The sequence below is a fragment of the Felis catus genome, chromosome A3, assembly GCF_018350175.1.
Source record: "Felis catus isolate Fca126 chromosome A3, F.catus_Fca126_mat1.0, whole genome shotgun sequence".
Taxonomy (NCBI): Eukaryota; Metazoa; Chordata; class Mammalia; order Carnivora; family Felidae; genus Felis; species Felis catus.
The window spans coordinates 54,607,010-54,619,245 of NC_058370.1; the positions used below are offsets into that span (position 1 = coordinate 54,607,010).

The 12,236-nt window shown below is 45.2% G+C and overlaps 1 protein-coding gene across 4 annotated transcripts in view; it reads right to left on the reverse strand.

The window, feature by feature from the left end:
- NCK2 (NCK adaptor protein 2) overlaps positions 1–12,236 on the reverse strand; it is a 154,981-nt gene that overhangs the window by 10,416 nt on the left and 132,329 nt on the right. For all 4 annotated transcript variants that reach the window (XM_023251544.2, XM_023251542.2, XM_023251543.2 and 1 more), the window contains one exon: positions 11,096–11,817. In XM_023251544.2, the coding sequence (XP_023107312.1) occupies positions 11,096–11,817 (722 nt within the window). The remainder of the gene's footprint in view (positions 1–11,095; positions 11,818–12,236) is intronic.

A 12,236-nucleotide genomic window follows, 5' to 3' on the forward strand; every position in this document is an offset into this window, starting at 1 on the left:
CTCTTTGGTACTGTTTCTACAGGTTCATCAGCTTGATATCCACTGTTTGAAATACTTGCTGAAAAGCACTTTGCATTTTTATAAAACAGATGCCCTGGTCAAATATTCCTCTCCTTTCCTCAAGATTTAATCCTTATTTTCTCATTGATGTAAATAAATAAATAAATAAATAAATACATACATACATAAAGTCAAGAACAATTTGTAATATCCTTTATTTCTACCTCCATCCCTGATAGCTTAAGTACTAATATGATTTTCTTCTAAGCATGTGGGTGGGAAGAAATAACGGGAGGGTAGGTAGGACCTTGCTCCCAAGCACTCCTGATTCTTAAACTTCTACTTTTTTTTCCACTTTGGGGAGTTGAAATTGTCCTTTGTGTGGTTCGCCCAGTCTCCCAGGTAGACTCTGGACTGATTTCCGGTCATGCTGGCTTTTGATTATCAACCATTTATACGTATATTTAATACTCTCTCCACTTCCAAATACAGGTCACCTTGTTGGTTTCTTGTCAATAGCTACATCATTCTTTCCTTTTGTTTGGCAAATGGATATTTCCCTTTTCTTACTTCTTTAAGGAAGGTACTCCTTGCCCAGAAAAGTAGTTCCTTTACCACAAAAATCTGAGAACCTATGGATTAGAGGCAAATTGTATTCCACTGATCAATACTCTCTCTGTTCTTATCTCAAAAAAGCTTCCTTTCAGGTTTATCATTCTGTTAAATCACCTGGCCTGGTTGTCCAATATAGCCTTTTTTTAATCAAAATTGACTCACTGTCTATACTTAGGCCACTAGCTGTCAATTGATACTACTCTCTTTGTTTCTGCATCAGATTATGTCGTCACTGGCATTTTCTGTTCTTCTTTAAATGTGTCTCTGAAATATTTACTCCACAGGCCGAAAGCCAATCCACCTGTGACAAGATCAAACATTATCGTTCTCATTACCTCCTGAAATAAACATTTCTACATAAATCATCAACCACAGAACCCAATCTTTAAATGACAGTGTTTACTCTCCATTTTTTTTTTTAAATTTAATGTTAATTTATTTTTGAGAGAGAGAGAAAGACAGAGCGTGAGTAGGGGAGGGGCAGAGAGAGAGGGAGACACAGAATCCGAAGCAGGCTCCAGGCTCTGAGCTATCATCAGCACGAGCCTGATGCAGGGCTTGAACTCACGAACCGCGAAATCATGACCTGAGCCGAAGTCTGATGCTTAACCGACTGAGCTACCCAGGTGCCCCATTTTCAAGTTAGTACCCGTATGTGTGTGTATATCCCTCGTTGCCTCCCAAAACATAGTTCCTAAAATTAAATGTAAATACCTCAGAGGTTAGACTTTTAGAATACTGTCCTGTTCACTCTTTCTGCCATGTCATGCCCAGTGTAAATGATCAATAATAAATGGCATTCAAAAATTCAATTCCGAATTTCGCCATAGAACACAATGCTGCTCAAAAGGGCTGGAACCAATTTCCTAGGCCGTAATTCAGTGGTTCCCAAACTTGAGCATCAGAATCACTGGGAGAGCTCATTGACACGGAGGGTGCAGGGCTCCATCCCAGACACTCAGATTCAGCAGGTCTGCGGGAGGCCTGATATTCTGCATTTCTAGCAAGTTCTCTGGTGACACTGATGCATCGACCACAGTTTGAGAATTACTGCTACGAGGCTGAGGAAAATTTTACATGTGCCTTTTCCTGTTTGTCTGCGGAACTACTCAGGCTTGATTCTGTAGGATTTCCAGTGACTATAGTCTGGTGGGAACTTTCAAAAAGGTGAAGAGAGTTAAGGAAGAAGGGAGTGAGCAGGCCAGTTTGCACACAATTCCACTCACGGACCTAACTGATAAAAATCAAGCAATTCCTAAGAACCGCCTTCTGTGTTAGAAGCTCTACGGGGGTGGCTCTATTTTGTTACTCAACCCCACATTGGCCATGCCACCAGAGGCCACGGTAACGGGCTGTTTAGCGAGAGTGCCACAAGAAACATCCCCACACAAGCAACCAGTGCAGCTGAGATTAACAGGTTACGTGCTGATACAAATCAAAACCACAGTGAGCTGTCACTCACTTCACACCCATTAGGGTGGTTATGGTGAAAAACAAAACCTCCAAAAAACAGAAAGTAACGACTGTTGGTGTGGATGTGGAGAAACTCTGTGCACCGCTGGTGGGAATGTCTAGGTGCAGCCGCTGTGGAAGACAGACAGCAGCTCTTCCAAAAATTAACCACTGAATTGCCATTTGATCGAGCCATCCCTCTACTGGGTGTACACATCTACAAAAATAGAAGGCAGCGACTCGAAAAGATATTTGCACGCTCGTGTCCACAGCAGCATCATTAAAAATAGCCAAAAGGTGGAAGCTACCCGTTACCCATCTACAGATGAATTGATAAACAATATGCGGTAGATGCATAAAATGGAATATCATTCAGCTTTAAAAAAGGAAGGAAATCCTGTCACAGGCGACAACATGGATGAACCCCTGAGGACATTATGTTATGTGAAATAAGCCAGACACAAAAGGGCAGACAGACACTGTCTGATTCCATCCACATGAGGTACCTAGAGTAGTCGGATTCATGGAGACAGAAGGTAGACAGAAAGGAGAAAGTCACCAGGGGCTAGGGAAAGGGGGAAGTGGAAAGTTAGTATTTAATGGGTCCATAGTTCCAATCAGGGAGGTTGAAAAAGTTTGAATGGTGATGGTTGTGTAATAATGGGAACGTACTTAATAATGGTTGAAATATAATGGAAATATATAATGGAATATAATGGAAAATGAAAAATAATGGCCACTGCACTTAAAAATGGTTGAAACGGTGAATTTTCTGTAATGTACGCTTCGTCACATAAAAAACATTTCTTAAAGTTTATATGCTAGCCTAAAAAGGTTTGTGAAGTTTTGGTGGGGACAGCAGGAATGTGATAGAGGAATCCGAGGCGTCAGGATGGGTGAGGACATGGGGGGTGGGGGGGCGGGGAGGTCACAAGGGCCCAGCGCATCGCCTCCTAGTGAGGAGGGCACAGCAGTGGTACAAAAGAACTCCACATCTTCTTCAGATCACCTGCAACACCTGGTGTTCCTCGTTAAAGGTTTTTCCTGGTGGGGGGAGGCGGGTAGGGACACATGGCAGTTGGAGACGTGGCTCAGACACAACTCCCGAACCAAAAATGTTTGCTCTCCTTTGGCCTGGGGTCAGGCAACAATGATCCCTAAACTCGACTTTTTTCTATCAATCACTTTTTTCTCGACCTCCCCAGAATGCTACAAGGATCCTGATTGGCTCTGGCTGGGACCCCCAATGGGCACTCTTAGAATATCTGAATACTGGCAGTATTAGTGAGATACCCGAGAAACCATCTGTGCCAGGCAAGCACTTTCCATGCACGCAGCTTAAGACCAAAATGTATACACCTCTCGTGAAATTCCTTCTGTAAGTTGCAAAAGATCAGCTTTCAAAGGGCATGTGGTAAAGACCCCTGGCAGGCAGTACACGGGGCCCTCTGTTTAAGGGGAGAAGAGTTGTGAGCCTGCTGTCCAGGCACCTACCTACATATGAGAAAATCACGTTTATGTTTACCAAGTGTCGACCAGAGCCGGATTTAAACATTTCTCCATCTGTCCCGGTTCCTCAGCATCTCTCACTCCACAATCTTGAAAAGTGGAGTGTGCGATCTTCCTTCGCCAGCCGAGAACCCACATCCACAGCAGGAAATAGCCCCATGGACCAGCCAGCATGCACCTGCCGGGGCCTGCAGCCTCACCGCCCCCTCAGTATGCGTCTGCGCACGTGTGTTAAAAACAAAACAAAAATGCCCAGTTCAAAAAAAAAAAAATCCTAACGACTTCTATGCTTCTCTTTCATTGCTAATTTCGTGGAGTGATTGTGAGATTACTGAGAGGTGAGCCTAACTTCTTGTAGAAACCAAGTGGAAATCTCAGTCTAAAAGACAACTTTATTTAGCTATTTCTGTAGCCATAGCTAAAAAGAAATCGTTTAACAACAACAACAACAGAAAAAAAAAACACAAAAAACCAAAAAACAACCGACCCAGAGGCTTACACTGGTATAGCATGTATTTTCCACATAAGCCTTTCTGATATATTAAATGCTAAAAACTTCCTTGACCCAGTTTTCAAAATTTTCCATTATAGCGTTAAATATTTTAAAACACTGGGGAAAAACATTTCTTACAGGTTCTGGTGATTTTCTGTGAGAGCAATATAAATATTTAGATAAATGGTAGTTCATGATCTAAGAGATTTTTATGAAAATATTTCTGAACACCTTCATGGATAAATTATTTGCTTTGACATATTTTTTGTGTTACTTTGAAAGGCTTGTTCTTCAGTTGCCAGTGGTTACTGGATGACCATTTCCCTCCCTACTATGTTTGCAGGCCTGAAGAAATGGTGTCTGGACCCCTCTCGTGGCAGCAAAAAGTAAGCCAGAGGCCATGGTTCTGATTCAAGCTCAACAGTGCATTTAGCACAACCCCAGGAGAACACAGGCACAGAGACACAACTCAGGAATCCTTAGCACTCTGTACTGGTTGACTGCTGATTCCCATATTGAATTTATTATGCACATTCTGGATAATTAATTCACCAGTTAATGCAAAGAATATTTCTCGGGGGTCCCACCAAGGTAGTAGGATTCAATGGCCAACAATATGACACAATATGCATTCTCTGTGCTGACTTGGCCTTTCAAGGGGGCAACATTGTCATGTCCGGGGGCAATGACACCCCAGCATTAAGACTGCCCTGTGTCCCAGGAACATGTGGGAGCATGTGGCCCAGGCCTGCAGGTCAGGAGAGGCTTCCCAAGAGCAAAGGTGGCCAGAATGAGACTTCAAAGACGTGTGGACATTACATTGATGGGGGTGCAGGGGAAGGGAGCTGTGTTCTAGAGTTTTCTAGATCTGTACGAAGGTCTGGAGGAAGAGACAGCCCAGTCCAAGAACCCAGGAACCCAGGTGTAAGGAGGAAAAGAGTGATGACACATTAGGACCCAGAGAGGAAGGTACAGACAAGAGAGAAGCCACTCAGCAATTATCAGCAACGCACAGAGAAAAGTGGCCACCTGCAGCCTCCCAATGACCTGAGGCGGCCTGCTCAGCTGACCTGCACCTGCTTCATTTACATGTCACAAGTCAGGTGAGTCTGGGCCACAGACTACTCTCTGTTCTGCTTTCGACATTTATATCCCTCCAAAAACGAATCAATGGATTGAGTAACATTTACTTTCTTTTGTAACATAGCAGAAATGAAACTCCGTTTAAAGCCCTTCATCATAAATAATGGCTTTGGGGCTGAAATTCTGATTCTCAGGTGCCTTCTATATTACTGAAAGGCTAGTAATTTTGTCTGTTGGTTACATGCAATTTTATCGGCACTCTGCGATGACATGGGAGCTCCCCGGCAGAGTGCTCACTTAACTCGACCAGCACACCCCCGCCTTCCAGGGAGAGAGAATGGGACGCCACGCCTTTAACCAAGGCCAAGGGCACAGTAGAGAAGCCTTGTCGGGTTCTGCAAAAAATTACAAGTGACACCTTGAGCAGATTTGTGATTGATTACCTTTTAAGAAATAGCTTCAAATAAGACTCTTGTCTTTTTCACATATGCCAGTTAATAGCGTGGGTTTGTTTGTTTTAAGGTAAATATTGAAGTGCTAGCCAGGACTGCCAAGGCTCCGAGCCATCTAAGAGTCGGATGAATGAAACAGGTGAGGAGCAGTGAACTCTGAGAGAAGTGCCCATACTAAATGATGGTTCAGGTCCTTCCGGTTTGAAGAATCAGATATAGTTAAAGTGAGAAATATTCTAAAAGTCTAGGCTTAAAGTGTCCATTAGGTACTGGGCAAAAAGCCTGACAATCAAAAAGCAGCTTGTAAGTTTTGCAACTGGAAAGATGAAGGTATGCATGGATCACAGTAAAACCTATACTCTTTCTTAACATCAACCCATTTATGAGAAACCATCTAGGAATCAGGGTGCCAGACCGTGGATTTAGAAAGCTCATGAGCAAGTAAGTCACTGCTGGAAGGAACTGACTCCATAGCTCCCCATCCCCCGAACCGCTACGAAAGCGCCTTCACTCTACTCTGAGGACTGAACTCTTTCCCATTCTCCATCAGGAACACAGAGCAAATGCAGCCACTTTGTTACCAAGTTCTCAACAGCTAAAAAAAAAATAAACAGAAAAGCACTTGAGGAGGTGAATTCCACTCAACAGGAGTTAACAGTTCTACCTAAAAGAATCTTTCCGACAAGAGTGAAAATGTTCATCTTTAGGCATGTTTATAATTCTTGGAAATGTACTATTAAGCAGAAATGGAGTTTAAGCAATTGCTGTAAATACGTATAAAACCATTAAAATTGCCTACCAGTTTTCAAAGTGTGGTCTCTAGACCAGCAGCATCAACATCACCAAGGAATGTGCTAATAATGCAAATTCTCAGGCTCCAGACCTCCCAGGTTGGGAACTTTATGGGTGGGACCCAGCAGTCTGTTTTACCAGGCCCTCAAGGAGATGCTAGCACACGGTACAGTTTGAATATCACCGATCTAGAGAGACAAAGTGATGATATCCCAAAACAGAGTTCTGGTTAAAAAAAAAAAAAAAAAAATTACGGTGTTTTTTTGTTTGTTTGTGTTTGGTGGGAGACAGAGAACAAGCACAAACAAGGGGCAGAAAGAGAGTGAAAGAAAGAGAGGATCTTAAGCAGGCTCCATGCTTAGCAGAGTCCAATGCAGGGATGTATCTCATGAACCAGGAGATCTGAAACGGAGCAGAAATCAAGAGTCAGATGCTCAACTGACTGAGCCACCCAGGCATCCCACTCTTAATGGATTTTTAAAAAACAGCAAGGACTGAAACACATGACTATCCATGCGGACAATATGTACATCCAGTTATCTTCAGCAAGGCAGCTTTTCTCTATCAGAAGCAAATGTATTGTATGACCAAAAATCAGTCCCCAAATCCTACTGTGGAACATAATACATGTGAGGAAGAAAGGTGATCTTTCTGGGATTTTTAAAGTCTTACAGAGGAAAACGGCTCCGTAAACTACAGGCTGACACCATCCAGCTAGTCACCTTGGGTGACGGCATCCTCGCTATAAGCTGTCTCCTTCTGAATGAGAGCAAACGGAAAACTAACCTATTGACAACTAACAGTTCATCCAGAAACCTAACCGCTGGTTATTCTTAACTGTAAGTACCACTTTCCAACCGCATCCACAGAAGAAGGATGGACAAATACAGAAGGATGTATGATGAGCAGGTAGGAACTTTGAATTTTCTAGAGTTAATGAGCTAGGGATTAGCAGGTGCAGGAAGGATAACGGAATATGGAGACTAAAAAACGAGGCTGTTTCACCTTGAGCTGCTGGGGATAAATGACAGTAATGGATGAGAAAGGAAAGTGGGAAGGAAGGGAGAAAAGATAGTAGAGAACACAAAGAATGAGTATTAAGATTCAGGACAGGAAAGAGAGCCCGAACAGGATCATTTGGTTTGTTCATTCCTTCCTCGATCAAACATGGCCGACAGAAAACACCCAGGACTTCACGGACCCTGGATATCACAGGATGTGGCCATGTTTGTGTTTGTTTTTCCAAAATATGTACTTCTCCTTCCCCAAAAGCACACATGTCCTAGGGCTCACACTTGGGTATATTTTGTATTTTTCAAAATAGAGAAACATTGAATAGTTTTAAATGCAAGATACCGTCAAGCAAGAGCCTAGCTTATTTATATTGGAATCACTCAGGAGATCTTAAAACATGATACATACCTTGAAGATGCACTCTAAAAAATGCTATTGTGCTTATTTAGAAGTCAGATGTCCTGTGGTAACCTCAGTCAGAGGAAAGTCCCCGGCCCAAAAACTGCCAGAGAGAAAAGGAAATGAAAAGAAGATGTCTCCAAGTCCAGTAGGTATGCCCAACGCATCAGAAACCTTTCTGACTCTGGCACGATACGATGTGATGTCAGGTTATGGCTGCTAGCTTAAGGGCTCACACTGGTCTGGTGGTTGCTTTCAAAGCCAGGCTGTCATCTTAGAAATGCCAAAATTAATATGAAAAAAAGACAAAGAAGGAGAGGAAAGGACGTGAGAAACCCTGGCAAGAGGCAGAGGTAGTCAATGGACAGTGGAAGATTAATAAGGAATGGATCTGTCCATCCAGAAAGTTCCTCAACAGCCTCTGGTGACCTGGATATGAGTGAGAAAAGCAGACCTAGGTCTGCTGTTAGGAGAAATGCAGCAACGTCCCTTGGAGCCCCTTGCAGCCTCCTTTTGGTACAAAGCAGGCATCCTAACGTCAGAAAACGCCACGTGTCATGGCACAAGCCACTGGGACAGGCGTCCCTGGACACCGTCAGGTCACATGGCACTCTCGAGCTGGAGCCAGTGCTAGTGAGGGTGCAGGGCTGACGCAGGTCCCTTCCCCTCTCCATCCCCCTGACGTCATGCCATTACTATGTCATAGTTCGGTTTTCTAAGTTAAGATAGGATGCAGAAAATCTAAAAAGGCTCCCATAAAAATGGTTAAAATACAACGTAAACAATGTTTCAGTTATTTAGAAAGTCAGCATATTCTCTAATAATCTGAGACAAACAAGACACTGGAGCTTATTCAAGTGCTGAGATGGAACCCAAATAACATAAATACAGGCACACCTCAGAGATACTGCAGGTTTGGGTTTGGTTCCAGACCGCCTCAGTAAAGTGAGTATCACAATAAAGCAAATTGCATGAATTCTCTGGCTTTCAGGTGCATAGAAATGTTATGTTCACACTACACTCCAGTCCATTAAGCGTGCAGTAGCATGACGTTAAAAAAACTAACGTGCGTGCCTTAATTAAAAAATACTTTATTGCTAAAAATTGCTAACCATCACCTGAGCTTTCGAGGAATCATAATCACTGAGTGCAGATTACCATAACAGATCCACAAAGTGAGCAAATGCTGGTAGAAAATGGTGCCAATTAAACTTGCCTGTCACAGGGTTACCATAAACCTTCAATTTATGAAAAACAAATTTACCTGTGAAACATGACAAAGAGAAGCACAAGGAAATGAGGTATGCCTGTATCCCTCCCTCCCTACTGAAAAGGAGTTGGTCTCTGAGTTCAGATAGTGACACCACCTGAGTGTGTTTTTCTTACAGAAAAGTAGTGGGTCCATCCCAAGGCCAGCAACCTGGAGGGCACTCTTCTCATCTACCCTGGCCCCAAGCCCTAGAACAGGAAGAACAATGAAGAGGGCTAACATCTCCACATTGGGGGTTGCTTTGGCCCCTCTGTATTCTAGGAAGTACCTTCAAACTCAAAATTTCTTTTTTTTTTTTTAAATTTTTTTTTAAGTAATCTCTACGCCCAACGCAGGGCTCGAATTCACAACCCCAAGATCAAGGGTCGTGTGCTCCGCTGACTGAGCCAGCCAGGTGCCCCTTAAACTCAAAATTTCTAAATCAAGATTATATTTTCTGACTCTGGATTATACTTATCCCTTAAGTAGTCTGGACCAATCACCTTATTCCATAATTGGTTTTCCAGTGCTTCCTCTAAGTTTTGCTCAAAAGAGTTAAAAGTGCGGCATACTTAGCTCTCCTAAGCCTCAAGCATGATCTAAAAGGAAGCTATGCACAGAGTTTACATCTCGTGAGAACAATTCAATCTGATGTCTTGCCAGAAATGATAAACTCTGGTGGGTAGATAAGAAAATCTCAGAGTTCAGTTTTCAGATGTAGTTAATATCCAGGCCCGGTGTGCCTGCCGCAGCACATCTAAGGTGACTGCCAACTTCGCGACCTGCTGACCCCATAAGGGGTCTGGTTTCCACCACCATGGTGTTCCTCCTGCCTCGAAGAACAGATCACAGCTGTCTGTCTCTCAAAAGAGGAAAAACACTTCTGTGGCCTTGATTTCCTCCAAGATCACTCTACAAGAGTCTTGACTATGCACTTACTCATTGTGCTACCAACCTTCCCAGAGGACACAAAATTACATACAGATCACATACTTACTAGTCTTATAGTTTGCATTTGAAAAATTAAACTGAAACCTGCCAGGACCGATACAATGTAACCACAATGGATTCTACCTACAGAAGAAGTCTTGTTTTGGGGGCGTCTTATCGTATCTTATCAAGGCATATCTTCAAACAGATCTACAACACCGGTTGAGTATTTCCACAATGTACACATGAAAAGGTTATCCTACGTGACACTGGCCCAGTTCTTCCAGACAGGCTCAGCCACATACCTGAAACACAAACCCCAAATCTGTCTGCTGCTGGAAAGGGATCTGCTACAAGTCAAGTGGCCCCATACCTCGGATTCAGTGCACAAACACAAACTCATCTCTCTCAAGCACTGTCTTTTGCTTTTCAATTCTGTTCATAAGTGCTTTAAAAGCTTTTCAGAGATGAACTCCATGGTGCCGCCTGCAGCAGAGATGACCGTAGGACTGTATGGTTTAAAAAGAAAAACCAACCAACCAACAAAGGCTGTGTCGGAAATCAGGTGCCCCTCCTGCTGAGAACCGACATGCCCAGGACCCAGAAAGAAAACAAAGTCAACCACCAGGGCCTGGGAGGGGGGCAGGATGTCATTAACACAATGGGAAACCTGGAAAGAAAATGACGTCTGAGTCTGTAGAACAGAAAAGAGGTGATCTCAGTAGAGCCACCTTCGTGAGCTGAAAACCATTTTACTTACCATCCCATCCGTGAAACTACACCTGCAGGAGAATGACGGCAACAGCCCCCAGCTGAGTTACTTACACCCTCAACAGATTTAAATCAATTACAGAGCAGCAACCTTACGCAGGAGTACAGGCACAGCGCATTCGGCTAGCTTGACCGGAGCCTCAAATATTTGGGGCTCTAGGTTAACAAGAGCCCCAAACATTCTTTCGCTATTTTCAGTGAGCTCACGCAGCGTGGAAAGGGAATCGAGGAGACCAGCCGCGTTACGCAATATACATACGCAGCCGCGCAGGCGCGCAGTTTTATCCCGGCGCCTCCCTGCGCGGGGCAGACGTCGGCCACCCCGGGGGCACTTACCGAAGACTCGCTGTCCCTAATGAGGAAGTCACCCTCGACGCCCCGCTCGTTGAGGGCACACTCGGCCTGGTGCCGCGTCACGTTGCCGTAGTACCACTCTCGGCCCGCGAAGCGCCCGCTGCACGCGGGGCCCGCGTAGCTTATCTGCGGCGCGTGCGAGGGGTGCAGGGCGGGCCCGTCGCTTAGGACCACCACGTAGTTTTTGGGGACCAGGCCGACCTGCCCCCGGGCATTTTTGCACTTCCACCACTCGGGGTCGTTCTCGGGCTTCTCGATCACCTCCATGGTCTCCCCCTTCTCGAAGTTGAGCTCCTCCTCGGTGACCGAGCTGAAGGGGTACAGCGTCTGCACCACGTGCAGGACCCGGGCGCCCTGGCCATTGCTCATGGAGGCACCCTTCCGCAGGCTCAGGAAACTGGGGGACTCTGCGGCCGCTTCGTCCACCTCCTCCAGGACGTAGTTGGAGGGAAACCAGCCGATCTGCCCGTTGTAGCTGCCACGCCACCAACCGTCGCTGCACTTCTCCATGACAGTGACGCGCGACCCCTTTACCAGGGACAGCTCGTCCTCCCTCTCGGCCACGTAGGCGAACTTGACGAAGGCGGGGATGTTGAGGTCGTAGATGCGGTCGGCGCCGCCCCCGTTGGCTGGGTACTCGGCGTCTGTGCTGGGGGTCGGGGATGCGTCTCGCGCGCTGGTCTTCCTCTTGGTCTTGCCGAGGCCTGTGGAGACACAGCAAGGGCTCAGTGGGCACGGAGCACGGTGCCAGCCAGCACGCTCAGGGCATCACTGGAGCTCGGACACGCCTTCCCCGTCCCTAGACACATGGGGACAAAGCCACCGCAGGCACACCCTACAGCCACCACTGGAAAAGGTGCAGGACAGTGGCCTCGGGCAGTTGGGGGGGCGCCTTTGTAAAAACTGGGAATTCCTACACCTGCTCTCTCATTCACTTCTAAGAGTACTAGCGGCGCAAAAGAGATCAAAACAGAAGAAAGCTAGTTTCCCTCCGAAAGGTGGTATTTTTAGATAATTCCTATGCTCCTCAGAGAGAAAAATAAGGCATAGACAAGATGTCTTTGGCCTTGTACTGGACGGGAAGTTGGACTAATGAACTAGGCAAGAAGCAGAGCTACCTGCC